The sequence below is a fragment of the Cebidichthys violaceus genome, unplaced genomic scaffold, assembly GCF_023349555.1.
Source record: "Cebidichthys violaceus isolate CVI_PGR_0920_01 unplaced genomic scaffold, fCebVio1.0.p SCAF_10, whole genome shotgun sequence".
Taxonomy (NCBI): Eukaryota; Metazoa; Chordata; class Actinopteri; order Perciformes; family Stichaeidae; genus Cebidichthys; species Cebidichthys violaceus.
Window position 1 is genome coordinate 14,185,692 of NW_027176263.1, and position 25,146 is coordinate 14,210,837.

Sequence of the window (25,146 nt, forward strand, 5' to 3'; positions counted from 1 at the left end):
GGTTGAACACACGAACCAGAACTGTCAACCACCATTAAACAAAACCCTGTTAAATGTGGGAACAACAGACAACACAAAAAACAGCTCGTACAAAAAAAGAAAGAAAACATAGACAAATGGACTGCAAGCTAACCCAATAGCACAAAGCACAGACACTTGAAATACTGAAATAGAAAAAAAGTACTTTTGTGACTGCTATTTTGCTTGCGTTTGTATGATTGTGGCTTGTAACTGAGTTGTTTATTCTTTCTTACCTAAAAATCTAAGAGCGCTTAGCGAAAGTAAACTATAGCCACTCGGACAGCTTACGTCACTTAAACATTGGCGTAGCTTACGTCACTTAAAAATCCATTGAAGGTAGCTCTCAGGGGAAAACTCCAGAACTATTTAGTAAAAAAATGCCAATCCTATTACCTTTTGCAACCGGAGGAGTGGCCCCCTGGTTGGTGCCGACACAGCCTCACAGAGCCGCTAGCTTAGCTGTAGACTTTTAGTCTTGTTCCTTTGATTTGTCACCCATCTATGCTAAGCTTCGACGTGCAACTCTTTTAGCTTTTTAGGAAATAAATGGATATGCTTGCTTTCAGAAGTAAACGAAGAGCTTTGACGATTAGAACATTGATAAGAAGCAGTAGGAGGCCAACAACAATATCTAAAAATAGCTTACATTATCTAACATTAGCCAACATAAACTACTTGTAATATCAGACAAAGTGAGGTTGTAGAAACGCAACCCCTGAGAGTGTTAAAATAAGCAACAGTGTCTTTTGTTTCTCTTGATTTCAAATTGAATTGCAAGACAAAGAATGTTATTTGAAATTTAAATTTGTATTCTTCTTCTTCCCATCCCTAGCTTATTGGGAGCAGTGGGCTGCTGAGAAGCGCAGTTAGGGGTTCAGTGTCTTGCTCAGGGACACTTTGGCACAGGACTCGTATCAGCCGGACGACCCTCTCTACCCACTGAGCCACGGCCACCCCTATTTTCCCCTAATTTTCTTTCAAAATGTATAGTCTCACTTTAAAATGGTGAATATGTTAGCAAACAATTGCCTATTTATACATCCAGCAGTTGCGGAGCATCATCATCATTCATTTAAAGTAGTGTTTGTCTTTAGCTGCTAAGAAGCTAAAGGTTCCATAGCGATGAGGGGAACTGCAGAGTTGGTGTAAGTTAACAGTGGTTGTAACTATGTCACACATACACAGATTTGATATGTTAATATCTAAATATTTATAAGTGCATCTTTAAAGCAATCTAAATACAATGAAGTAGTAAATAGTATCTTTGAGAGAGTCTGTAAACTAGAGTTATTTGGTTCCAAACGTCCATTTGCATGTTTCCATTAATCTTTGTGAGTGAGCTGCACGTCAACAACCTGTATGCAAAACCAGCAAGACGTCACACCCTAACATAGTCAAATTACTCTCGCAAAATGGTTTGGCCCCTAAGAGTTAATGTATTTTTTAGAAGTCAAAAACAAGCTGTGGTGACTGAGTGAAAAAGGAGAGAAGGCGCTGGAGATGAGAGAGGAAGAGCAGGTATTACCCACTGTGCCCAGGTTAGGATTAATATGATGTCCCTGTGCTGTTCAACACACACACACATCTTACCTTATGCAATCCTAACTATTCATTACCACAGAAATATATATGATCTTTGGTTTATACAATTGAACCTATGGGCTCAATTAACAACTCAACACCTAACATAATTATTGTGTAATAATATAGTATTATCGTATAAACATATTAGAAAACACATTTGTCTTACGTTTTTGTCCTGTTTAAGACACACTTCTATGACTCAAATCCAAAATGTTTGGGTTAAACATAAGGATGAAATAAAAAAAATTAATATATCATTTTTACCAAATTATTTTTAATACACTGGCAAGAAAGTGAGGAGTCGCAGAGAAAGAGACAGAGGCAGTTAACACAATGGTTGATAGAGACATGTAGTAGCTTTTACTTTACGCACAATAATTAAGCACAGCCAACGTTCATTTGCAGATTGTAGTGTGGATCACTCACTAAAACCCTGCATACGGCCATGCTACACAGAGGTAACCTACACCTAACATGACGCTATAGCTTCATGATAGTGAAGTCATGACATGATTCACCCTACAGCTTTACAGCACATTGTGTCCTACACATCAGAGTATAAAGTCTTCCCGTTATGGTCCTCCCAGGTAACGCATGTTTTGGGTCTGTGGGCTATCCTTGTGACATCCAGCTCAGGTTTACTATAGTACCATTTGTTGAGAAGCTGGTCCACCTGTTCCTGCTTTGACACCCCATGAAGTCTCTCCTCTTCCTCATCCTCCCACTCCTCTTTGGGGTTAGTGACGAAGAGTGGGTGGGGAAGACGGAGCACAGCATCCTCCCTCATGTCCTCGAAGAACTGCACCACACACTTGCGGGCGAAGTCGCGGGCATGCAGGACGCAGGTCTCGTCGAAGAGCTTCTGCTCCACGTCGAGGTAGTTGCTCCAGTAGCGTGTCTGCAGAGAGGCGGCGTGGTCGTCGAAATAGGGCTTGACGAGGCGTCCCATTGCTCCCAGTACAATCAGGAAAAGGAGGATAGACCAGCCGACTGCCTAGACAGGGCGAAGAAAATTAACAAACAAAGCCAACAAAAGCTGTCAGTCATGTGCTGCTGAAGTGACTGTGATGAGTGCACAAAGAGTCGTCTGTCAGTAGCACCAACTGTTCATAATACTCCCACATACGGAGGTTACAAAAGTCTGATCAGGTGACTAGTGTGTCAACAATTCAGCATTGCAGCATCAAATGCGAAATCAGCATTTAATGTGAAAGTCCGTTTTTCCAGGGTTGAGGATAGGCACTATGTATATCTTGTGATTGTGTGGGTTTTCTCATACTTTGTTTTATCCTATCTATTCTAATCTGTTATGATTGGTTTCCCCATTTTTATAGATTAATTTAAACTTGTGGAGCTAACATTTGCAGAGGATGTTAGCACAACATTAACTAACGTTAGCAAGATTTTCCATAAATTACAAAACATTTATTCAGGGGGTTCCGTTAGTGAAAGTGTGGGCTCTGCGGTAGCTCCTACAGCTTGACGGAGCAGAAGCGGGGGCGGGGCCTAGTGAAGGGTCAATTGCAGCATAGCGCCATCTCCAGGAATGTCAAGTCTGTTCAATGCTAATAATAATAATATGATGCTATTTATTAATTAACGAAAGCCTGATTGAATGTGATTCGTCGAAACTACACAGACAAACAAAAAAATAACGCATATGAATGAATCTTTATAGAGATTACTAAAACTTATGTAGTTGGAGAAAGAGGAGACACTTCATCCATTTATACTGTCCACGGATCAGACCAGATATATACTAACCCTTGACCCTGATCTTACAGAGCAGAGCATTACAGAGATTGATGGTCTTCATGACATGATAAGTACAAAGATGTTTGTATGCATGATGAGGCTCTAACAGCTTACTTGAGAATAGCAGCGAACGTAACGAGAGACGGCTTTGCGGAAAGAGCTGTTCCTGAAGATAATGTCCTCCTTGCAGGGCACTTTGGCCATGACTTTGATCACATCAAGACCTGTATTGTTGGGCAAACCTGCGAAAACATACCACATCATACAAACCAATTATGCAACAACGGTAACATTATAGATTGCATTGAATGTGTTCCTCTTTGAAGCATGTTGCATGTGTTTGCTGATACCTGAGAAGAGTGCAGGGTCTACACTAACACTGAAGGCACAGATGAAGATCTTTCCATCCATCAAAGTGACCAGGATCCACACCATTGGTGCCAGCATAGCCCTCTGGAGCATGGCTGAGAACAGGTACCTGCAGAAGCACATCGGACACGTTTTTATCCTCACAATTTTCACAGCTTGACCCTCAAATATCACCTTTAGCATAGTGTCAGCAACATATGCAGGAAAAGTACAGTCCTTTGATTTGATATTGGCCGATCTATAGCACATAATGAATACTGGATTTAAAGGATTAGCTCACTGTTCCAAGTTTTTAAGTTTAGGTTATTTATTGTCATATGCATAACAATTACCGATCTTAGATCGCAGGCTTCATCCAACAATGCTCATTTAATATGTATCCAAAGAAAATTGTGCAAGTAAAAAGTGAGAATCTCAGACATAAAATAGTGTTAAAGTTAAAATAAAGGGATATAATATAGAGAAATATTGCTGTGATAAATAAGACCTCCATGGATACCGCTGTCATCAGTTATTACAGACTCTCTACTTACAGATTCTCCAATCTCCCCTTCATTGGGGATATCTTTAAAACATCAGCAGATTGCAAATGGCCCTTATAATATATTCCAGTCAGGTCCCTGTCACGATCACGTTACTAAAACTGCTCTCATCAAAGTTTTAAAAAGGAGCTTCTTATAAGCTTGTAACTTCAGCTCTATCAATTTTGGGGGGGGGGGTTGTTTTTGTTTTGTTGTTTCTGTTTTTGTGTCTGGTTTTGGTAGTTTGTGGGGTTGGTAGGTATGTTGTGTGCTGTTCTGTTTGTGGGTGGCATGCAGCATGTAACCTGTGTAAACTGAAAATAAAAAGACTGAGTGAAAGAAAGGAGTAGAACTGACATTCACTGCTTTCCGTGACCATTTCATTAATGCAAAAAGAAAATGGCGAGTTAGTTGGGTAGCTTTTCCTTGTGAGGCTGAGGAGCCGTTAGATGCAGTACTGTTGCGGGCACCAGCTCGCTGTTCGGCTCATTTTCTGTGACCAATGTGGCATTAAAGCATGGCACAATTAGCAAGCTAGTTCACTAGCCAGCTGTTTGCTAGTTAGCTAGATAGCTTGCTAATTCCATCATGCTTCACTAATACACTGGTTACAGAAAATCAGCCAAACAAAGCTGACAGTCATCTGGGGATAACAATGTGCTAAACCATGACAAGAGTTGTGAATGAACCATTGTTACGACTTGTTACACCAAAACCTCACCTCAGCTGATACACATAAAAATGGATGCCGCTCTGACCATCCTGCTACGTTGATTTGAATGAGAATGTCCGTTCAACTCCTATTCTATTTCTATGGGTCCCACAGAGCTTAATTCGCAGTGTTTTATTTCATCTTTCCATGCTCCCTCCCTCATATCATTCATAATAACAATATTCCCCAATATAATTATGCAGATGATATTCAATTCTACATATATCTTTCTTCTGATGACTCCCACCCTGTTGAGAAACTGATTCAGTGCATTGACCCAAAAAACAATCTCAGAACCCATCGGCTATGGGTCTGATTACAGATAAGCCTCTTGGGGCAAAAGGGCTATATATCTGTGGTTCCGCTATAGCCAGCAAATACCTGGGCCAAGACTTTCTCTTTGCAGTCCGATAAGCAACTTGAGATGTGGTGTCTAAAGTTGGGAGGTGAGAGATGACGTGTACGACCAGATTGTTTCACAAGCTGACAGTTTACAAGCTCATTTTAAACCAATTAGAAGCGTAGTCATCACCAGTGGGTTCCAATATTGCATTTCGGTCAATGCATTCCATCTCTTTTGCTCTCCACTCGAATTGTTTACCTTCATTAAACCAAAAGTCTACTCAAATGCAGTTGGTCAACACTACTCCGACTACAAACGGAAGCCAGAACACAATGCCAAAAACATTTACTGCTGCATTACCGTTAAAGAAAGGTCTGGATACAACCATTATCATTCTGGTATACAGGAAAAAGATGATCTGGCTTGTTTGTATTCCATGTGTTTGATATCATAAATACTGTTTTAGTAAATAAAGAAGTACATTTTTGACTCACTTAACCACAGCAGGATTTTTGGATCTGTTCCCAACAGGTCTCATCCACTCGTCCATCATGACGCCTGTATGTCGGTTGACCAGGACCCCCAGGAAGAACAGTATGATGGGCGGTACGATCATCACTCCCAGAGAGTACAGTTTGTTGTACTGAGGAAGGCACGGGCAGTTAAAGTCAAAGCTGGTGTAGAGCTTGACACTGACTAAGGCCAGGATGATACAGATTCCATTGGAGATGGACTCAGAGTTCGACTGAAAGTACTGCAGGACTAACTTCAGACGCTCCATAGTTTAAATATACTGTAGCCTGTAGACAATGTTCAGAGTGGAAGTAAAAACCAGTGATGAAAACAGATACAGTTTCAGTTGTAATGGTTACAAAAATGTTTTAGCTTCTACGAAATATGCTTGAAAGTAAATTATCTTTACCTCAATAACTACTCATTGGTGAGGAAAAGTCTTAAATACACAATTTAAGCAGTTTCAGTAAACAACCTGAGCTTTTGTGGGAATATGCCAGCTACGGAGTGAGTCCTGCAGTGATCCAGGTAGTCTGAGAATGCATGAATAGACGCGAGCAGGTGACAGAGCTTTGTGGCCACACCCTGCCTCACAGGCTTTACAGCAGTAGTTCCTTGTAGGGCTTTATTGTAGTCATGACTGGGCCTGAAACTCAACTTCAAAGCATATGAGACTGTGCAGAAGATCAATCCCCACTGCTGTAGTTTTTTATTTTTTAAATTACTAAAGAATAATCCCTGACGTTCATAGTTTAGGCCCTCATTCCTTTTGGTTATGATCCATTGGGTCAAGATGAGCAGTTAGAGACAAGCAGATATATTGTAAACATGCCAGCCAACACTTAATTTGGAGGACAAACAAAAAGTGAAATGATTCTAGTGCCACATCTTTTATCAGCTAAATACTAACTCTCATTGTAATTTGTTCTCAACTGTCTTTTTAGATCCAGCCACTCCTGACTTATCTCCCCTTCTCTCTCCTTTTACCATGTGATACATTTGTTTGTGTGATAGATGGATGGATGGGTAGATGAGTTGGTTGATGGATTGGTGGAAAGTTCAATGCACGGAAGGATAGATGGATGGGTCAATGGGTGGGTGGATGGACGAATGAATGACTGGGTGGGTGGATCTCTGTGGTATTAAGTGATTGTATTAAATGATCCTAAATAGTGTATTGCATAGCAGTCCAAGTGCAGACTACATCAGTATAATAAATAACCTGCATATGTGACACCTGTGTATTTAATATGTACTGTACCATGTCAAAAAATACATAAATCTCTGTAAACTGGTTGGCAACAACATATTTTGCTCATGCCAATAAAACTGTTTGAATGAAAAATGCAATGAAAAAGGCGTGTACCGTGTAAAGATCAGGGGCCGTATTCATAAAGCATCTTAGTACAAAGAGTTGCTCAAAGTGACGAAATTCTAAGAGTCCCAAAAGTTTTTGAAAAAGTTAATGGAATAGACAAATAGTCACTGTCCAGTCTATGCCACTTATCACTAAGATTGAACAAATCACCCCTGAGGGGGGGGACACACACACACGCCCCATTTTAAGAACTGGTCTTTTAAGGAAAAGGGAGAGCATTTCTACTCAATACTACAAATCACAACCTGACAGGACAATGTGTTTTATGCCGCATGAAATCATAGTTTATTTATATAAAAAAAAGACAAAGAACATGTATGCCGAAGACTTTTGTACTATTGAGACTGTTGAAGTAAAAGACAGAAAAAAAAAAAAAAAAAAAAAAAAGTCTACAAACGAGTGAGTGTTCTCAGATTAACGTGATCTCCGACGACTCTTCGGAATCGATCACTTTGAAGACTCCCGCCTTCTCGTTCTTCACCGTCTCCTTTGCTTTGTCTGAAAAATACAAGTAAAACTTTGCATCAGTTCACTGGTTTAAAAACAGCCAAAATCATGATAGATTTTGTTACAAGTAGTTATCAATGTAAATAGACAGTGTACTGTGAGAGTCAACTGTCTTCACTTTACAAACACGTTTAAAGGTTCATTTCACCCTAATGAATAAAACTAGTGTTACATTTATCTAAAATTAAGGCCTTTACACAAAACAAACAGGCAAATTTACTAATTTTGCATTTTTTGTTTATGGTAAGCAGTTCCGCAGTGTATATGTCTCCGGCTGAAAGGTAAGAACAGAAAGAGTGGATTTGCTCTTGCGCTGCCTTCGTCGAGGTTGAAAGGAATAATACAATTTGCCGCCTTGGTTCCGACTACGGAGTCTCAGAGTTTTTGTTGTTTTACAATCCTCAAAGTCTTACAATAAAGGTTGATGCCTTTATTTGTAGTGCAAAAGCTCAGAAAAATCTATTTCCGGTAAAAATAAAGTCACTTTTTCGCCACGTTATATCTGCAAGTCTGTGCGAAAGTACTCATGAAAATGAGACTTAATCGCATGGAAAAAAACCCCAATCCAGGTGTGTAACAGTTTTTACTGGGACATTGCTCTGAAAAAAAGCAACACTTGGTGGCAGCAGTAAAGCTTATAGTCAGGCTTCCCACTCTTTTCTAGAGATAATTTTCCAGTGATGACAGAAGGGGATCGCGCCATACACTAATATGTTCCTCTCTGTAGGATTTAAGAGTCTTACGCTATTATCTCTAGTATTACTGGAGCACTTATGGCATATCACAAAATACACTCAACATCGGAAAAGGTACAGCAGCCCTTGAGATGATCCCCGCCCACAGCCACGATGGAAGCTAACCCAGCTAGGACAAGAGGCTACTCCACTACCCAGCCTACTGCTGACCGTTTGATGCCCGGTTGTTTTACCAGACTCGCTTTGCCAAAGGGGCGTTTTTGACCTGTTGCGATGAGTCTGTGATCTGCCCCTTGCAGAGGTGCTTTTACTGTAACACACATGACCGCTCGTTGATACAAATATACAGATCGTGGAATGTCCGCGACTCCTCACCCAGCAAGTCGCTGCGATCCAACAAGAGCTGCAGGTCCATGTCGCTGATCACTTTCCCACTTGATGCTTTCACCTCCCTGAGTGGGACAAAGAGACAAACGTTACCCTCCACTTCTGTTGGGAAGTTTGCTCCCATTTCAAAAGACAGTTTCGGGTCCTCTTTACGTTCTCTAAACATTTGCACTCGTTTAGAGCGGAGGAGGACTTCTTACTTCTCTGTGCCTCTGGCTTTGAGCAGCGACATCAGCTCATCCAGATCGATGCAGCTCTTGCTGTGGCTCAGCTCCGCCTTCCCGCCTTTGAACTTATCTGTGGAGGAAAGCAGCAAGAGAGAAACTATCATTGCAAGTCCACATTTGGACAATACTTAAGACCACCCAGTGCTTGCAGTTCAAATTGCGGTGCATGATAAAATACTAATCTACTGCCGTTTCAGCTGCAACCAATGTACAGTAATAATACATTTTATTTGTATAGCGATTAAAAAAAAGAAAAGAAAGAAAAGAAAAAAGAAAGAAGGTACTTTACATGGTAAAAACAAATACAAAAAAACTCCCCCAGGAGAATTTTATTTTAAATATGAGCTTTAAAATGTAGTATTCCATTGTACTCCGAGAAGAAAATTAAGACAACATTTACTTTCAGCAAAATACAAATTTACTATTCAGTTATTAATCAGTATTTCAGCTCTAGCTGAACAGCTGGCTATTTAGCTTTTTTTTTTTCAATCATTATTATCAACCTTTATGTAGACAAAATCCATTGAGACAGAGGTCTCATTTTCAAACGTTTTAGTCATATAAAAACAAAGTAGTGAGAACCATTGCCTATAAAAAAAAGAGATTTGTTTTCATTGAACCCTGTTACTGTATGGCTTAATATTAATGGACTTCCGTTATTATAAAGCTGTTAGAATTGTAGCCTAGCTTCCATTTGCAATTAATATGCATTCAATCCAGTTCAATTATCTAAATTAAAATGATAATCTATACACACACACACCTCTGCATTTGCAACCCCCTGAAGCTATAGTAATGAAGGTACAGGCACCTTAACACTCATTACTTCAGGGCCCTTGGGAGCAACTGTACCTGGGACTGTTGAGTCTGGAAGTACACTGGCTGTGGTCATTACAGTGTACACCTTTTGCCGGTGCACTTCTGTCTGGCAGTGTGATGAGAGGGCATGTGTGCCCTTGTTGCTGTAGTTTAGCAGAGGCTGCATTTAGCATACCCTGCCGTATTTTTTTTTTTTTTTTTTTTTTTTTTTAATACTGTGAGAGCGGGAAGCTGTACTGCTCTCCCTTCACATCTGTTTAGACCTCCACCTTAAGCCAGGCCCAGCTCCACTTACATCTCAGTCCCACGTCAAGCTGCGCTACACAAACAGCATCCTCTTCCTGAAGCTCTTTGACCACATCATCTTATCAGTATCTGGGCCTCATTTTTCGTGGTCATGAAAGTTATGACCACAAAATCATCCTCATTCTGCCTTGAGTTAAAAAAACAACAACAACCTGCAACCAGATCAGCCGGTGTTCCGGTTTAACGTTAATGAGTGACCGCGTGAACACTTTGCATGTTTCATTAAGTTACGTTTTTTTCCTCCTATATCGTGATAATGACGAACGTTAACAGTCGACAAAGTTTCACATGCAGTGGACGTTAGCCTTAACATAACGCAACTTAAACTTTGATGCCAATACACAATCCACCAACTTTAGGACGGGCTTACTGTGATTGACACGTCGCTGCAGCTACCAGAGCCGTATACAGCGTCTCTACGTCACGCCTCCGCATTACAAATATGGTAACTTCTGTTTATTGATTATAAACGGTCATAATCCAAGCTGGCGACGGTGAAATCGCCAAACTCGAGGCTTCAAAACAGCAGTCCACAAACCAATGGATGACTTCATGATGACTACGTCCACTTGAAACCCAGCTATAGCAATTTACTTTTCCTATTGGCTGATCTGGAGGCAGGTGATGCAAATGTGCTGCGATTGTCATGCTTCACTGTAAGAAAGAAAATGAGCGAACAAAAGATGCGACATGGCCGAAATCTTCTATCCCACTGCAGGTCTTTTCATATCGTGATAACGATACATATCACATTATAGCATGTTTTCTGATAATGCAATAAATTTATAGTCCATGTGAAATAATCAAATGGTGAGGCCTATTTTTGCATTCTGCTACTCTGAGTATTTTCTCGTTTTACTAAGAGCCTAAGTGCAAAATGAATGCTCCTGTGTGAACTCTCTTCACACTTGTTATCCTCAGATGTTCCTCGTTTAGCAGTCACTGTGACCTTCTGTAAAGGGCGATTGTATATCTCACTAAACGTTTGCTTGTGCGGAAGGGGCGAGTTCAAGACATGCTACGTAGCTTTATGCAAATGATTCTGTGCAAACGCACTTGTGTGTTATCCGAAGTATAAATATCAGAGACAGACCTCTGAGCAGCCTTGATACATGACTCGTATGTGTTTCAACTCTGTCTCCTTCTTGCAAGAATAAATGTCCTGTGATAATTACTTTTACATCGGCTTCAAGTGAATTTCTCTAACAAATGCATTTTACAGGACAGACCAGGTCTATAATAACGCCACATCTTTGGTCTGAAACTACTGCATGTAAGGTGTATACAGCCTCCATAGATTTTTTTTCCTTTAACCGTCGTATGTTGTACAACAGATAGACTGTTCCTACACTAACGTCTAGAAACAAAACATTGCGTTCAAGCATTTCTGTGTACCGTAGCAGGTCCGTGTTCTTGCTCTCGAAGCCAAACAGCTGTTTGCAGCCTAGCTATACTCAGACTCCCATGTGCAAGGAACGTAAAGCTGTCCAAATGACGTTAATTTTTTTCCGAGAGATCACAATAGAAACAATATTTAAAAAATATAAATTAAATTTTTTTTACATTGTTTGATCGTCCGAGATATGATGACACTTTTTCGCGCTCTAGAGGTTTTTTTTTTTTTTATTTTATTTTTTTTAAAAAAGGCACTTTGAAGTGCAGTCACTCACTTTTGTGGATGACCATCTGCTCCAGCTTCCTCTTGGCCGAGGCCTTCTCCAGGATCTTCTGGTCGATGGTGTTGGCCGTGATCAGCCGGTACACCACCACCGGTTTGGTTTGCCCGATTCGGTGGCAGCGGTCCTGAGCCTGCAGGTCGCATTGGGGGTTCTGAGAAAGACGGAGCGAAGCATCAGCACACACTGACTGACACCGTTTTCAGAAACAGGTTTACCACACTTGATTTGTTGATCTGCACCCACCCAGTCACTGTCGAAGATGATGACTGTGTCGGCGGCCGTCAGGTTGATCCCGAGTCCTCCGGCTCTGGTGCTCAGCAGGAAGAGGAACACCTGAGGATCTTTGGCAAACTTGATCATCTGGGGGAAGGGAACGACAAACAACCTGATGATTATAGTAATTACAGAGACACTCCGACGTCCACCGAGTTCGTTGTTCCAAAACTCACGTTTTCATTTCGGTCGGCGAAGGACATGCTGCCGTCCAGTCGGCTGTACTGGTAGCCCCGCAGATAGCAGTAATCCACCAGGATGTCCAGGATTGACGTCATCTGACTGAAGATCAGAATCTGGACCACAATGACGAGTCAATCACACAAACAAGTCAGAATATGGAGTCTACCCAAGATGACAAACAGCATGGGCACAGGGTGGTTGACACAGTACCTGAGCTTACAGCGCTAATACATGCTACATCGCTTTACTGCATAATTATGATGGTAATAGACACAAGTCTTTGATAGGCTTACATTTACAACTATAAGATATATGCATTAGCTTTTCATTGCAAAAAATGATCTGCGACTGCTTATTTTCAGGCCAAAATCATTAGATTCTGAACAGATTTGTGTTCCAATTACAATGTGATAGTTGTTTCCCCGACATCTGGATATTTTTTAAATCATTGTTTTGATCTTTTCTATGTTGATTGCCAGGTGTGACAATAACATTCAAGCATATTTAAGCACGTTAGAAACGTACATTTCTTGTTGGACTTAAAAGGTCAACTCAATCGCTGTTCTTTTCCGGGTTTTTCCAAATGGAAATGCCCACGTCACATTGGCAGTGACGTGAAAGCTAGCGCTAGCTGAGTCAACATTAGCTGTGCTAGGTTTGGAAATAGTTGAAAGGGTTAGTTAGGATTTTTTGAAGTGGTGTTGTACGTGTACTCCTGTGTTGTGTGGGGTTAAATTACTGTTTTTGTGAATGGAGTCTTGTAACTTTGAGGAGAGAGATTTAACGGCTTCAGTTCCCCGCCACTTAGCCACCAAATAAAGTCAGTATCGGTATAAGTGTACACTATACTTAAAATATTTTCCCCGCTTCGCATTGTCAACAGACAGCCCTTTCCGATGGGGAACTGTTGCCATTAAAATTGAAAGGCCGGTGCATCGACACGTCAAACTCACAGTAGGAAAGAAGTTTATGGCCTCTTTTTTTGCATTTTTCTTGAGTTTAAAAAAACCTTCATAATGGTGATAATTTTGGTGGAAAAAAAGAAGAGGGTATGACTGATTTCTCTTACAGTAAACATAACGTAAACTTCCCAGACCTACCAGTGGTTGAATGCAAGTACTTGGGCCACAACTGAGCAGGACTACTCATCAATAGCTAGCTTGAAAGACTAACATTAATTCTCCACTTTGGCTGACATGTACTTGGGTCATGGTTCACCTTGTGTCCCCGTTCCTTCAGTGCAGGCAGCAGTCTGTCCAGTACGAGCAACTTTCCGGAGCTCTGCACCAGCTGCTCGTCAATCTGCAGAACGTACGCACAAGTGTGTGAGGAGGGGAACTCGTCGCAGAGGAGAAAGATCAAAACTAACGTTCCAAAGTTAAAACAGAACCTGTAGCTCCACCTTTACTGTAGGTTACCTTGAACTCCTGTGTGACGGGGTCGAGGGGGTACTCCACTAGGTAGGGGTGGTTACATGTTCTCCGTAGCAGCATGAGAATGTTCTGCAGCTTCAAGCTTATCAGGGCATTCAGCGGGCTCTGGACATCCAGCACCGGAGACGAGCTGGAGGAGATGAGAGGAGTCAAGTTACGCTGCAGTCACATGGAAATCAGGCAGACGGCAAAATGGATATCATGTTAGTGGACAAGAGCACGACAGTAAAATTAGGCGAGGCCGGCAGAGAATACCCAGCGACGGTAGACGGCATTGACGTCCAAAGTTAAAATATTTTTAACTTTTTGCCGTCCTCCGAATTTACAAACCAACGTTGCTTAGTTACCTCACGCAAGCAGAATATAAGAGAAAACTGCATTTTAAAGCTACATGCATTACTAGAATAATTACATAAAAGAGTAGATGCAAAATCACTTTTATTTATATTTATTAGTGCTGGGCAACTTAACGCATTAATTAATTAACACCGACAATTATTTTATCGCGCATTAACGCAGTTTAAAAAAAAATGCAAAACACACCGTTGATGCCAGCAAATCACACACCCAAACAAACAGTGGAGGGAGGCTTCGGCAGACTACGTTGGATGCAGTGTGTGGGAGAAGTATAGATAAACAAAAGCAAGACAAGCTAACAAATGCCATAGCGAAGTGGATAGCTATAAACTGCAAGCCGATTAGTATTGTGGAAGATGTCGCGTTTGGTGTGAATGCACCTTCAGGATAGCATCAAATGATGGCACGTATGAGCCTCCCTTAAGATGCACCATCACAAGAAGAATACACAAGTTGTATGAAAAGGTGAGGACTACAAAAGCGACGGCGTTACAACGTGCATCAACTGTTGCTCTCACTGGACATCGCTGGGTAACCATAATTACAGCGGAGTTACAGTGCATTATATTGATGAACAGTGGGAGCTGCAGTCACATGCTCTAACTAATGAAAACAGAAGAGTTTTGCTAAAACGTGCGCGGAACTTTTTATTCATGTTGCACAGCAGTGGAACGTTTCAAATAAAGTCAGCACACTTAGCACAGATGCAAGAAATATAACTGCTACTGTGTAAAGGGAATACTGCTGTTAAAAAGCACCTTATTTGTTTGAAGTGTTTGCAAACCAAATGTTATTGCAATTTTGTTCATATAGCAGCACTTTTAAAATAAAAGTGCGCAATACACTACTTTTGAATTCATTATTGGAGTTTGCGCATAACAATGCAATTAATCGCAGAAAATCATGCAATTAAAAGTTTTAATATTTATCCAACACTATAGCAATGTTTAGTTGTGCCCGGCCATTCACTGCGACGATTTGTTTGTTTTTCCTGCGTCGTCAAGAAGGTGTTATCCGTCTGTCTACTCTCTGCCTGATTCCATGTGAATGCAGCGTTAGGGCCCGTTCACATGTTGCGTCTGCCGCTTTCATCGTTTTAGCCAAGGTGTGTGTGTGTGTGTGTGTGTGTGTGTGTGTGTGTGTGTGTGTGTGTGTGTGTGTGTGTGTGTGTGTGTGTGTGTGTGTGTGTGTAAAAACCTGCATGCTGCGACGACGCAATAATTCAGCATCAAGTGTCACTGACTAAACTAAAGGCTTTGGAGAGTCCTGAATTAAAATTATTTACTTCTCCATTAATTTACCATAGACTGATATTCACTGACGAAAGAAGAGATAACTGCCAGCTCACTGTGGTGTTCTAAAAGTTGATTTTTATCTGTCGTCGGAGCATGCTTGCGCACCACGACGGTGTCACTCAATTTCGAGTGGGCTTTCCACGCGTCTACATCGAGGATGATAGATTTTCGAGAAAAAAAAATGAAGAAAAAAAAAAAAAACGCACAACATGTGCTCATAAGACCGCTACGCAGCCACAGGTTGTGCTTCTCATGCAATCGGGGAGATCATCTTTGTAGAGGACGTGTCTTCAAAGCATGGCAAGGATTGTTATAGAATCAGTACCACCGGCTTTCAAACAACATACAGTTTATATGGCTGAGAACAAAAACAGACTATGGAGATCAATGAAAATAAATCAATAAGCAAGTGATATTAAGAAGATAGAGAAATGAAACCCAAGTTGAGTAATCTATTCAGTATTTTTCGTGTGCAGCTGGTATGCTCACTGACCTCTGATCGTGCTCCTTTTGGACCGTCTCCAGATATTTCTCCAGGTCGCACGGCACATCCCTGTATCGCTCATTGTAGTCCAACACCTTTTGACAACTGCGCTTTGGCCGCCCACTTGACGACAACACCACGGGAGCCTTTGACTGAATAAAACCAAGAGAGTGGGCGTTTTCAGTCACTCTGCTTTTTACTGGACTGCACTGATGAAGGCCGAGCTCAGACGCCCGTCACTAACTGTTTAAGCTCTTTGTGTTGCAGCTTTCAACTATCACACAGCTCACTGTTTCACATTAGACATATATTAAACTTTATCTTTAGAAAGGAAGATTCTCCTAACGAAAGTTGCAGAGTGGAACTTTAACTTATCAGCATACAGTATATCTGCAATATCAGCTGATATGCTGACCTGGCAAAAGGTTGAAAAGAGTATTTAACACAGAACTCATGGAGAATAAACCCACAGAGACCAATTCACAGTCCTCACAGACCTTTTCCTGGCCCAGAATGTTGGCGAGGGTTTTGTTGACCGCGGCGGTGTAAAAGGCCTCCTGTTTGGCTGTCAGAGGAGCGTACACAATGATCTCCTTCTTCGGAGGAATCTCCAGCGTCACGTCTGACTTCAGCCTCCTCAGCAGGAACGGAGTTAGGATCTGAAACGATGAGAAAACATTAAAAAAAAAAAAAAAAGGAAACTTTTTTTTCTCCTGTAACCACAGAAAACTTTAACAGTTCACACTAAAAGGCAAGGCAAATGTTTTGCACATGGTGACCTTTGACAAAACTTCAAAATCAGTTTAACATTCGAGTCCAGGTGGACTTGTATGAAAGTTAAAGAAATTCCCTCCAGGCGCAAAAGTGTAATAAACAGATTAAAAGGATCCTGAAATAATGATGTAGATTTGAAAAAAAGTTTTATTCCTCCATTTTTGATTCGGCAAAGTCGCGTCGCCAAAGACAGGAGGAAATCTCAACGCTGATGGGCTTTTGCGATGGCGCCATGCAAACTTCTCACGCAAATGTCTCGTATTTACACCGCCTGGCAAGGAGTTGACTTTGTTATGAAATTGTCCCAAGCAAAAACAAAGTTTGCTTTGTGTGAACACATTTAAAAGGGGATCAATTCAAGTAAGATATAGTCACCATTTGATCAAAAAAGTCTATACATGTTTATGATAAAAGTTTATAACGTGATGTTACTTCTATTCAGAATAAAGCATGTTTGTGTCTTCAGGACAGAAAAATTATCCATACTCACGAAGCAGATCAACACCAATGCTATTATATTTAACACACTCAATCAACACATGGTAGCATGTCAAGGTAATTGCAATAGTCTCCCATGACTGCACTGATCAGTGATGGTTCAGGAGGACTGACCTGATGCAGCATGCTCAGGATGTTCTGCTCACGCTCAGTAGCCACCACGGTCTCCGCTTCACCAATGGTGCTGATGTCGAACCACGACTCAAAGCTGCACGGCAGACAGGTCGACAAGGGGTTAAACTTAAGAGATGACTTAAAGCTGAGCAGACATAAATGAATCATAGACGTCACATCCAACCGCTAAAAAGTGGGCAGGCTCAAAAGTTTAGCGAGATACAGAGCACTTTTGGGGACAGACAGACACAGAGACAGAGACACACAGAGACAAACAGACACACACACACAGAGACACACAGAGACACACACACACACACACACACACACACACACCAGGGAAAGTGTTCATTTTCAGTGACACATAGCAGATTGAAAAAAGTTTCCCTTGAATGAATTAGAGCCCGTGTTTACAAAGCGTCTTTTTCAGAGCGCCAGCGTAAACTTTTTTTGTGTGGCCGCTCTGAACGCTTCAAGTTGAAAATCTATATCTCTTTATAAATCTATACAAAGTATGAAGCTGACATCCTCCGCTTGGTAAAGTAAAACTGAATAGCCCAAATAGATAATACAAAGCAAAAGGAGCAATACTAGTCTACCATACGACGGTGATTAGAGTGGTGAGATGTTATCAAGATATGGCTGTCATAGAAACATTTAGCACTGGGATGAAGTGCCGACAGAAGCCGAGCAGGGGCCGACTCCTCCAGTTGCAAAAACAAGTCTGATTGTACGGTATTCTATGAGAAAATAACCCTACTTCTCAGTAAACATGAGTTTATAGTCTCAATCGCAAGTTTTATGTCTTCTTTAATACAGCATGATGTTCTTTTAGTAAATTATGGTCCATTTGCAGTAAAACAGACCATAAAGTGGAGTTTGCTTTAGGGCGGGCTTACTGTGATTGAGGGCGCTGCTATGGAGCCAAATCCAGGCCAATAGTTTAAAAAAAAAGAAAAAAAGAAAAAAAGATTGAACCTGAAATGTTTGTCTTGAACATTGAAAAGTACTGCAATGTATTCACAATAAAAATAAGTGAATAAAAAGTTTTTTGGGGTTGAATACAATATGGATTCAGTTCTGGAAGTGTTTTGAATAAAATATTTATTTTCATATATTGCCTTCAGGCAATGTAGGCACCGCGAGAATTATGATTAAACACTGCAGTGGGAAGGGTTAACCCAAGACGGTAACAGTAAAGTCGATGCTTCAAAACAGCAGGCCACAAACCAGTGGGTGATGTCATGATGACCATGTCCACTTCTTATATACAGTCTATGAGTGCTACGCTATGTGGGTGCCCCCAAGATCAGGATGAGTGAAAACTGTGTTAAAGAAGAGTAAACACTCTGATACTGAATTTGTTATACATTAACATAAAATAAGAGATTAAATAAACAATTTACACAGAACTGGAAAAATAATTTAGAGTTTCACTGGTACCAGCACTCTGTAATCGGCAACAGAAAACGGCGTAGCTCTGTACCTCTTGAGGTCGTCGAAGACCTCTGGCAGGAGGAAGTTGAGGAGGGTCCAGAGCTCGGCCAGGTTGTTCTGCAGCGGCGTGCCGGTCAGCAGCAGCTTGTTGTCGGTTGGCAGCAACTTCAGTTCCCGCACCAGCCGGCAGTTGAGATTTTTGATCCTGTGGCCCTCGTCCACTACCAGGTATTTCCACTGGAAGTGCTGGAGGGGAGCACAGACATGGCCCGACTTCTTACACAACACTCGCGACAACAGTGAAATAAAGGCGGCGACTCAATTATTTATTATATCTATTTTCTGGATTGATCGTTTTGTCTCTAAAATGTCAGAAAATGGTGAAGGGTGCCTGCTAGAAGTTCTCTAAAACCTGCATGTTTCACTGAGCTGGTATAACTGTTTGGTAAAGGATGAGCAGAGATCCTACCTGTAAGCGCTTTCTGTCTATCATAGCGATCTCGAAGGAGGTGAGAATCACAGGGCACATGCTGAGGGCCCCCTGAGGTCTGCGGATCTGCTTCAGCAGCTTGGCCCTCTGGGGGCCATGGTAGAGCAGCACCGACACCTGGGACGAACACAAGACACTATTCAGACTGATGAATTACAACAGACGAGGTGCGGGTCTATTTTACTCAACAATACACCTGCAAATCTACAACTTTTATGCGTTTAAAGAACCAGCCAGACGAAGAAAGTAATTTACACTTCCACGAGACGAAGACGAGAGTCACGTCCTACCTCTGGCGTGAAGCGCTTGAATTCGCTGATCCAGTTGGAAAGAGTAGAGAGAGGGGCCACCACCAGGAAGGGGCCCATCACTTTCTTCTCTATCATCATAGCGATGTGAGCGATGCACTGGATGGTCTTCCCCAGTCCCATCTCGTCAGCCAGGATGCCATTGATGCCGTTCTCCCACAGCATCTGAGAGCAAAAAAAAGGGCTAAATCATCAGCAGCGCACAGTAATTATCACTCACTTCAAAAAGCTAAAATAAATAAAGATATAGGAAAACAGCATTACACAATCAAGTATCTGCAGCTTTAATTAAATAAGTAACTCATGCACTTGCTAAGTCACATCACCAAAAGTCGTCGTCTCTCTTATATTCAAGTTACTAAAAGGAGCTTTCACGTTGTGTTGATTTTGGCAGTCCCTGTGGATGAAAGTGGTAGTGTTTTTCCGAGCACCAGATTCCCTCTAGAAAACCTCATTTTATGGCAGCAGGTGTCTGACAGTCTGCTATGTGTGGTCCTGGTTCTCCCGGGCCCCCCTTCCCTACAGAGGGCCCAGCAATACAGCCTGGGTCTCAAGCAGTGTGGTGTTGGCACCGAGCGGGACCGGCGGAGTAGCAATCAAAGCTCTGCTCATGGCCTGAGGAGGAGACGCTTTGGCTGGGACGCTGAGCTCTCCTCCTGCCAGAGCTACCGCCTGCAGGTTAAAGGCGGCAGCGAAGCCGGACCTGGGTCTGAGAACTGTGAGCTGGTCTCTGCTGGTGGCCCGCTGAAGAGGTTTCTGGTGAAACTGCTTGATTTCGTCCGATTTCGCTCAGAATCCCAGTGGCACAGATGACAAGCATTAAGAATAACTATATAGAAATAGCCGGTCTGCTCTCTGATGGTCTCGTTTAGTTGTGTAGGTCATATAGAGGCACCGGTATTAAATTGTGATGGTTAAAAGTTCCTCGCAGTAACTTTAAAGTATCCCGGAACAAAATCAAAATTGACTTGATTACAATCTGTTAAAAAAAAAAAAAGGTTCTGTAACGTCGTATTAAGCAACTGGAATACAAACATCATCTTCGACTCAATAAACAAACAAATTAAACTATGACAATTGGTCAACCACTCACCCTCAGCCACTCTGTGCCCTCTATTTGGTAGGACCTCATCACCCCTCCGGTGAAGAGCTGCGGCTGCTGGGCGTGGACCTGCTCGCCGTTCACCATCCTGTCGGGATGCAGCAGATGCTTGGTGTTGTTTCGCATCGCCTGCGACAGGCGGTTCTTGATGTCCACATTGGAATCACACATCTTCTCGATGTCCTCGGCTTCGAGTTTCCTCTGGACCGGCGCCTTGTCCTGATCAGAAATGTTTGATATAGACAAGCATGGTTGGATGCGTCACGTTCAATGACCCTACTTCTCTATATACAGTTTACACCTCCATTCCCTCTTCTGGATTATTATACATCTTGAAATTAGGGGTATGCGACATGACATTAGATCGTGAACGGTTAAAATTCCTCCAAAATCTGCCTTTACATCTAGACGGTATTATTCTAAAGTGCACATTCTATCAGTTTGCAGTTCTATGGCTAAAGTGTCTTCCCTGCGTACAGCTGTGCCACACCACTGCTAAATGATTAGAGCTGCTGCTGCTATATATATAAAAAAAATAAATAAAAAATAAATAAAATCCTCAAACGCACTGGAAGTGATGTAATGTAGCTCCAGTGTGTTTAATGTGTAGTGAGCCCTGCGCCAGACTCCATTGTAAAAAGACGGCCTTTTAAACACAACTTTTTTTGTAAGAGACTGGTCACGTGGTAACTTACCACTTGAGTTACCACGCGGTAACAAACATCTTGCATCGTGAGCTCCGATTAAATCGACATGCAGCTAACAGTCATACCGTTGTTCTGATGAAAACTCAACTAAAAGCAGTTCCTCCTGGTGTTTTTCACCACTGTTTTATTAGGAAGAAGGAAATAACGAAGTAAACAGCTTTACAAGTGACGCGCTTCACTTTGAAATGAGCGGCTGTGCGGTGAATCTCATTTATGCCGACGCAAAGAGAGGTTCATGTGGTTCGAAAAGTGACTGATAACCATTTAAACAAACTTTAAAGACAATTAAAGTGTGGAACGGAATTTGGTGTGTTGTTTTGTGACCTTGTTAGGCTCCATATTTTATACAGGGAAATAGTAGTTTGGATGTATGGAAAAGAATAGAGATAAAATCGTGATCCTGTCTGAAAAAAAAAAAAAAAAAATACTTGACATATCTCCCCAGATGGAAAAAATAAAATGAGCCATTACCGCTTCCTCCACTTTTGCTTTCTTGGCTTGCGACAAGATTTCCTGGAAGACAAAAATTAAGCCGAACCAATGAGAGCAGATCAGTAAATGGCAAATTTGCAAAAACAGGGAAAAAAGTCGAACAAGGCCTTACTTCTTTTGACATGACGTCTGCTATTTTGTAGTCATCATCCCTCCTCCTCTTTTTATCTAATCGAATGGGGAATTGAGTCAAAAACGTCACATTCATATACATACATATCATGATTTGAAAGTCCCTTAAAGCAGTTCATGCTATATTTTGCATCAGAGCAAATATCAGAAGATCTACTCACCTTTCTCTGGCTCTGCACCGTTTGTGTTCTGCATTTAAAAAAAAACAAAACAAATAAACTTCTATGAATACAGTTTGAACAGTACTTTCATGATAAGCTTTTTTTTCTCTTCTTTTTTTAAAATTAATTAAAGCTTTCCTCACCTTCTTGGCCTTCTTTTCAGATCTCTCCTTCCTGAGGTTCTCCTGCAGGCAGAAATAAAAAGGAGTGTGATTAAACTTGTAGCCAGCAGGGGCGATACAACCAGCACAGGTTTTTACCGTGTGGCGTTCACACAAACTGTACCTCGCTCTGTTGTTGCTCCATCTTAGTCAGCAAGAACTTGGAGTAGATGTTGCTCTTCTGCAGCAAATGCTGCAGCCTCTTGAACCGCATTTCATGAGACTTCTTCTTCTGTGTTTGCCGGACCTAGAGGTGAGCAAAAAATAAAAGCATACCTATAATGTCAAGTTTGATACTTGTGCCAATGCCACACGGAATCTTTGCACCTATGACTATCTTTCAATACCTAACTTTTGAGGATTAGGTTCTCCTACAAAATGGGCATGTGTGCCAAGTAGTACTACACACCTGTGGTTGAACATTCTTGTGCACCATATTATATCCCTGATACTGCTACATTGGGAATAGCAGATACCTCGTACTTTAATCAGAGAAGCTATTTAGCGTTAGCTGCCAGTGGGCAGCACAGTCCTGCTTGGCTAAATATCGGAGCCAACAGCTAATGTTAACAGAGGTGTCATTGAGTTGCATTATGATGCGTTCAAGCTCTATTCACTTAACGTATTGGGCAAAGATAAATTCTAACTATCATGATGTGTTCAAATGTTATCTTGTAAAAAGAAAAATAATAAGGTGAGATGTTTCTCTAGCAATATAAAATGGATATAAAAAAGGGAATTATGAGATCTTCCTAGCATTAGCAGCTTATAATACATGATTAAAACTACCAATGACAAGATTTCTTTATTTAATCAAAGCAAACATTTAAATAAAAATATAATTATTTATTTCCCAATAATTTGAATTGTGCGTTTTTATGAAAATAACCACTATAAATGACTTTATAAAAGGATAACATTTAGAATTTGTGACGATTTACACCGAGTTAAGTTACTCTGTGTACATTTTCTTTTCATTCTTTTTTTTTAACTGCCAGGTATCGGATCGGTACTCAATAACGTCCAATCGTTCAGGTATCGGAGACGTTGAGGAAAAAGCGTTCTCGAAACACATCAAGGTTAAACACAAGCGGCTGTACAATAACTTCTTTTAACATAGTCTGATATGGGACAACTTTTGATACTCAGTGGTATAGACGATTTAATACCCAGCCTTAGACATGATGCAGTTTAACAAACATGGAAAAAATGGGGGAGAGCACACATCCCAAGGAATTAATAAGCAACACACCTTTTCCATGATCTCTTTTTCTTTCCTCTCCCCTTCCTCCATCAGCTTCTTCTCTTCATCCTCCATTTCCTTGGTGATGACCACCTCAGATGTCGCATTGTCACATTTCACACCGATGTCTTCAAAGAAAAAAAAACAAACAAACAGTGATAGTCAAGCTGACATAACATTTCAGAAAAAGTTGTTGTATAAAAAAAAAAAGAAAGAATTGTCTTAATGTCAGTAATAAACTCGGGAAGCTTCATGGTGTTATATTTTAGTTGTCTCCCCCCCATCCTATTCACCTGTATTGTTGTCATTTTACAAAACATATCTTTAAAGGCCGTTTTCTCAGACAGAAATCTCCACTTCAGTACTACTACTGAGAGTACATACACAAAACTTTCCCGTTTCATTCCCATCTATTTTCTCAAAGTATTTACTGAGAGGTTTTTACAGATATCATTCATTGCCTGATTAATACATGATATTCCTAAAAACCATGGTAAAATAGTATTTGTATTGCTGTTTTATTAGTGACAAAGAGATATCCAAAATTCCCTCTGTAAAAACTTTTGAATCCAATAGATCAACAAAATGAAACAACAATTTGAACCTGGTTTTATCAAGGTTCTGGAAATGTATGAAAATGAGCACATATTTGGTAAGATAATGTCTAATTTACATATTTAAAACCTAACACTTCTGGAAACTGGTGATACAAAAAAATGTATTGCCTTAATGTCATACAAAAGAACGTGAAACGTGTTATGGTGAAAAACTCCTGATTTTGCCAGGGTACTTTGTGACCGACCATTGGCAGCTCCAGTCTCCATGGTTGTGCCCAGCGGCTCCTCAGACTCGTCGGGTTTTGGGCAGTGAGGGGACCCACTTCGAGATTCTTCCTTCGCGCTATCAGCAGGACGAAACACACAAATCAAAACAGGTTGCTGAATTTTGTTTGCTGGTTCAACTCAAAGGTCACTTTGCAGAACACGACTGAGACCACACCGTCTGTATCCCAGGGGAGCTACATTCTACACATGGTGGCTGTTTAATATCTGTAAATACGATATAATCATTTATGACGACTCTCAGCATCGACAAAAAGATTACAGCCACGTTACAATTAAAAGTTGACGTTACACCTTGAGATTTGTTGTGTTCAGTCAATGAAAATCGGAAGAAAAACGATTTAACTTACCGGCTCATAGTTACCAACAACGTTGGGTTAAAAAAATGGTTTTTTTGGCTCAACAAGATTGCAACGTGGGTTAACGTTACACACGCAGGTAATTCTGAAGTAACGCTAACTTAAAGTTAGCTAGCTAACAGTTTTCAATGTCCTTTCTGGGTGTGCAGGGCCGCGGATATCAAAGTAAACTAAAAAAAGAATGCTGTATCTGAAACTATGCAAACGTTAATGATAAGACTAACGTTACTTTCCTCTGCTACTCTGCAGAAAGCACAGCGTGTGGTTCTTTAACACGATAAGTGGCTATAAACGAAGAGCACACGTCCGGTCCATACCTTTCAAAATAAAACTAGTCACGAAGGAGCTAGCTTGAGAAGGGCGCATCAATATCTTATTTTCCAGGCTCTACTTCCGCTATTTTATACAGGAGTTCGGCGCACTTGATGCAACTAGGGATGTTGTAATGGGCGGGGCTATTCAATTTCGCGCCAGTCAGGACGAAA

The 25,146-nt window shown here is 41.1% G+C and overlaps 2 protein-coding genes across 2 annotated transcripts; both read right to left on the reverse strand.

Annotated features, from left to right (window-relative positions):
- Nucleotides 1-1,965: 1,965 nt before the first annotated feature.
- On the reverse strand, nucleotides 1,966-6,086 carry calhm3 (calcium homeostasis modulator 3). The gene is made up of 4 exons (XM_068718202.1): nucleotides 5,800-6,086; nucleotides 3,711-3,838; nucleotides 3,475-3,602; nucleotides 1,966-2,599 (listed from the first exon to the last, which is right to left on the reverse strand). Exons 1-4 carry the CDS (start codon nucleotides 6,084-6,086, stop codon nucleotides 2,150-2,152), a joined length of 993 nt encoding a protein of 330 aa, XP_068574303.1. The 3' UTR covers nucleotides 1,966-2,149.
- Nucleotides 6,087-7,369: 1,283 nt separating this feature from the next.
- Nucleotides 7,370-24,917, reverse strand: hells (helicase, lymphoid specific). The gene is made up of 23 exons (XM_068726821.1): nucleotides 24,653-24,917; nucleotides 24,263-24,360; nucleotides 23,470-23,588; nucleotides 22,342-22,464; nucleotides 22,200-22,241; nucleotides 22,057-22,084; nucleotides 21,876-21,931; nucleotides 21,743-21,784; nucleotides 20,556-20,783; nucleotides 19,445-19,627; nucleotides 19,134-19,271; nucleotides 18,714-18,910; nucleotides 17,228-17,321; nucleotides 16,339-16,500; nucleotides 15,851-15,993; nucleotides 13,691-13,835; nucleotides 13,491-13,574; nucleotides 12,266-12,385; nucleotides 12,060-12,176; nucleotides 11,808-11,967; nucleotides 8,986-9,082; nucleotides 8,774-8,850; nucleotides 7,370-7,694 (listed from the first exon to the last, which is right to left on the reverse strand). Exons 1-23 carry the CDS (start codon nucleotides 24,658-24,660, stop codon nucleotides 7,606-7,608), a joined length of 2,550 nt encoding a protein of 849 aa, XP_068582922.1. The 5' UTR covers nucleotides 24,661-24,917; the 3' UTR covers nucleotides 7,370-7,605.
- Nucleotides 24,918-25,146: the final 229 nt, after the last annotated feature.

What these genes read in the sequence shown, in the direction of transcription:
- calhm3 (XM_068718202.1), bottom strand. Translation starts at nt 6,086, where the DNA reads ATGGAGCGTCTGAAGTTAGTCCTGCAGTACTTTCAGTCGAACTCTGAG. An exon ending in AGACCCTGCACTCTTCTCAG is followed by an intron (nt 3,603 to 3,710) that starts GTATCAGCAAAC and finishes ATGTTTTCGCAG; the next exon opens with GTTTGCCCAACAATACAGGT. An exon ending in ACGTTCGCTGCTATTCTCAA is followed by an intron (nt 2,600 to 3,474) that starts GTAAGCTGTTAG and finishes CGCCCTGTCTAG; the next exon opens with GCAGTCGGCTGGTCTATCCT.
- hells (XM_068726821.1), bottom strand. An exon ending in TCAAGCGCTTCACGCCAGAG is followed by an intron (nt 19,272 to 19,444) that starts GTAGGACGTGAC and finishes TGTTCGTCCCAG; the next exon opens with GTGTCGGTGCTGCTCTACCA. An exon ending in TCATCTTCGACAGTGACTGG is followed by an intron (nt 11,968 to 12,059) that starts GTGGGTGCAGAT and finishes CGTCTTTCTCAG; the next exon opens with AACCCCCAATGCGACCTGCA.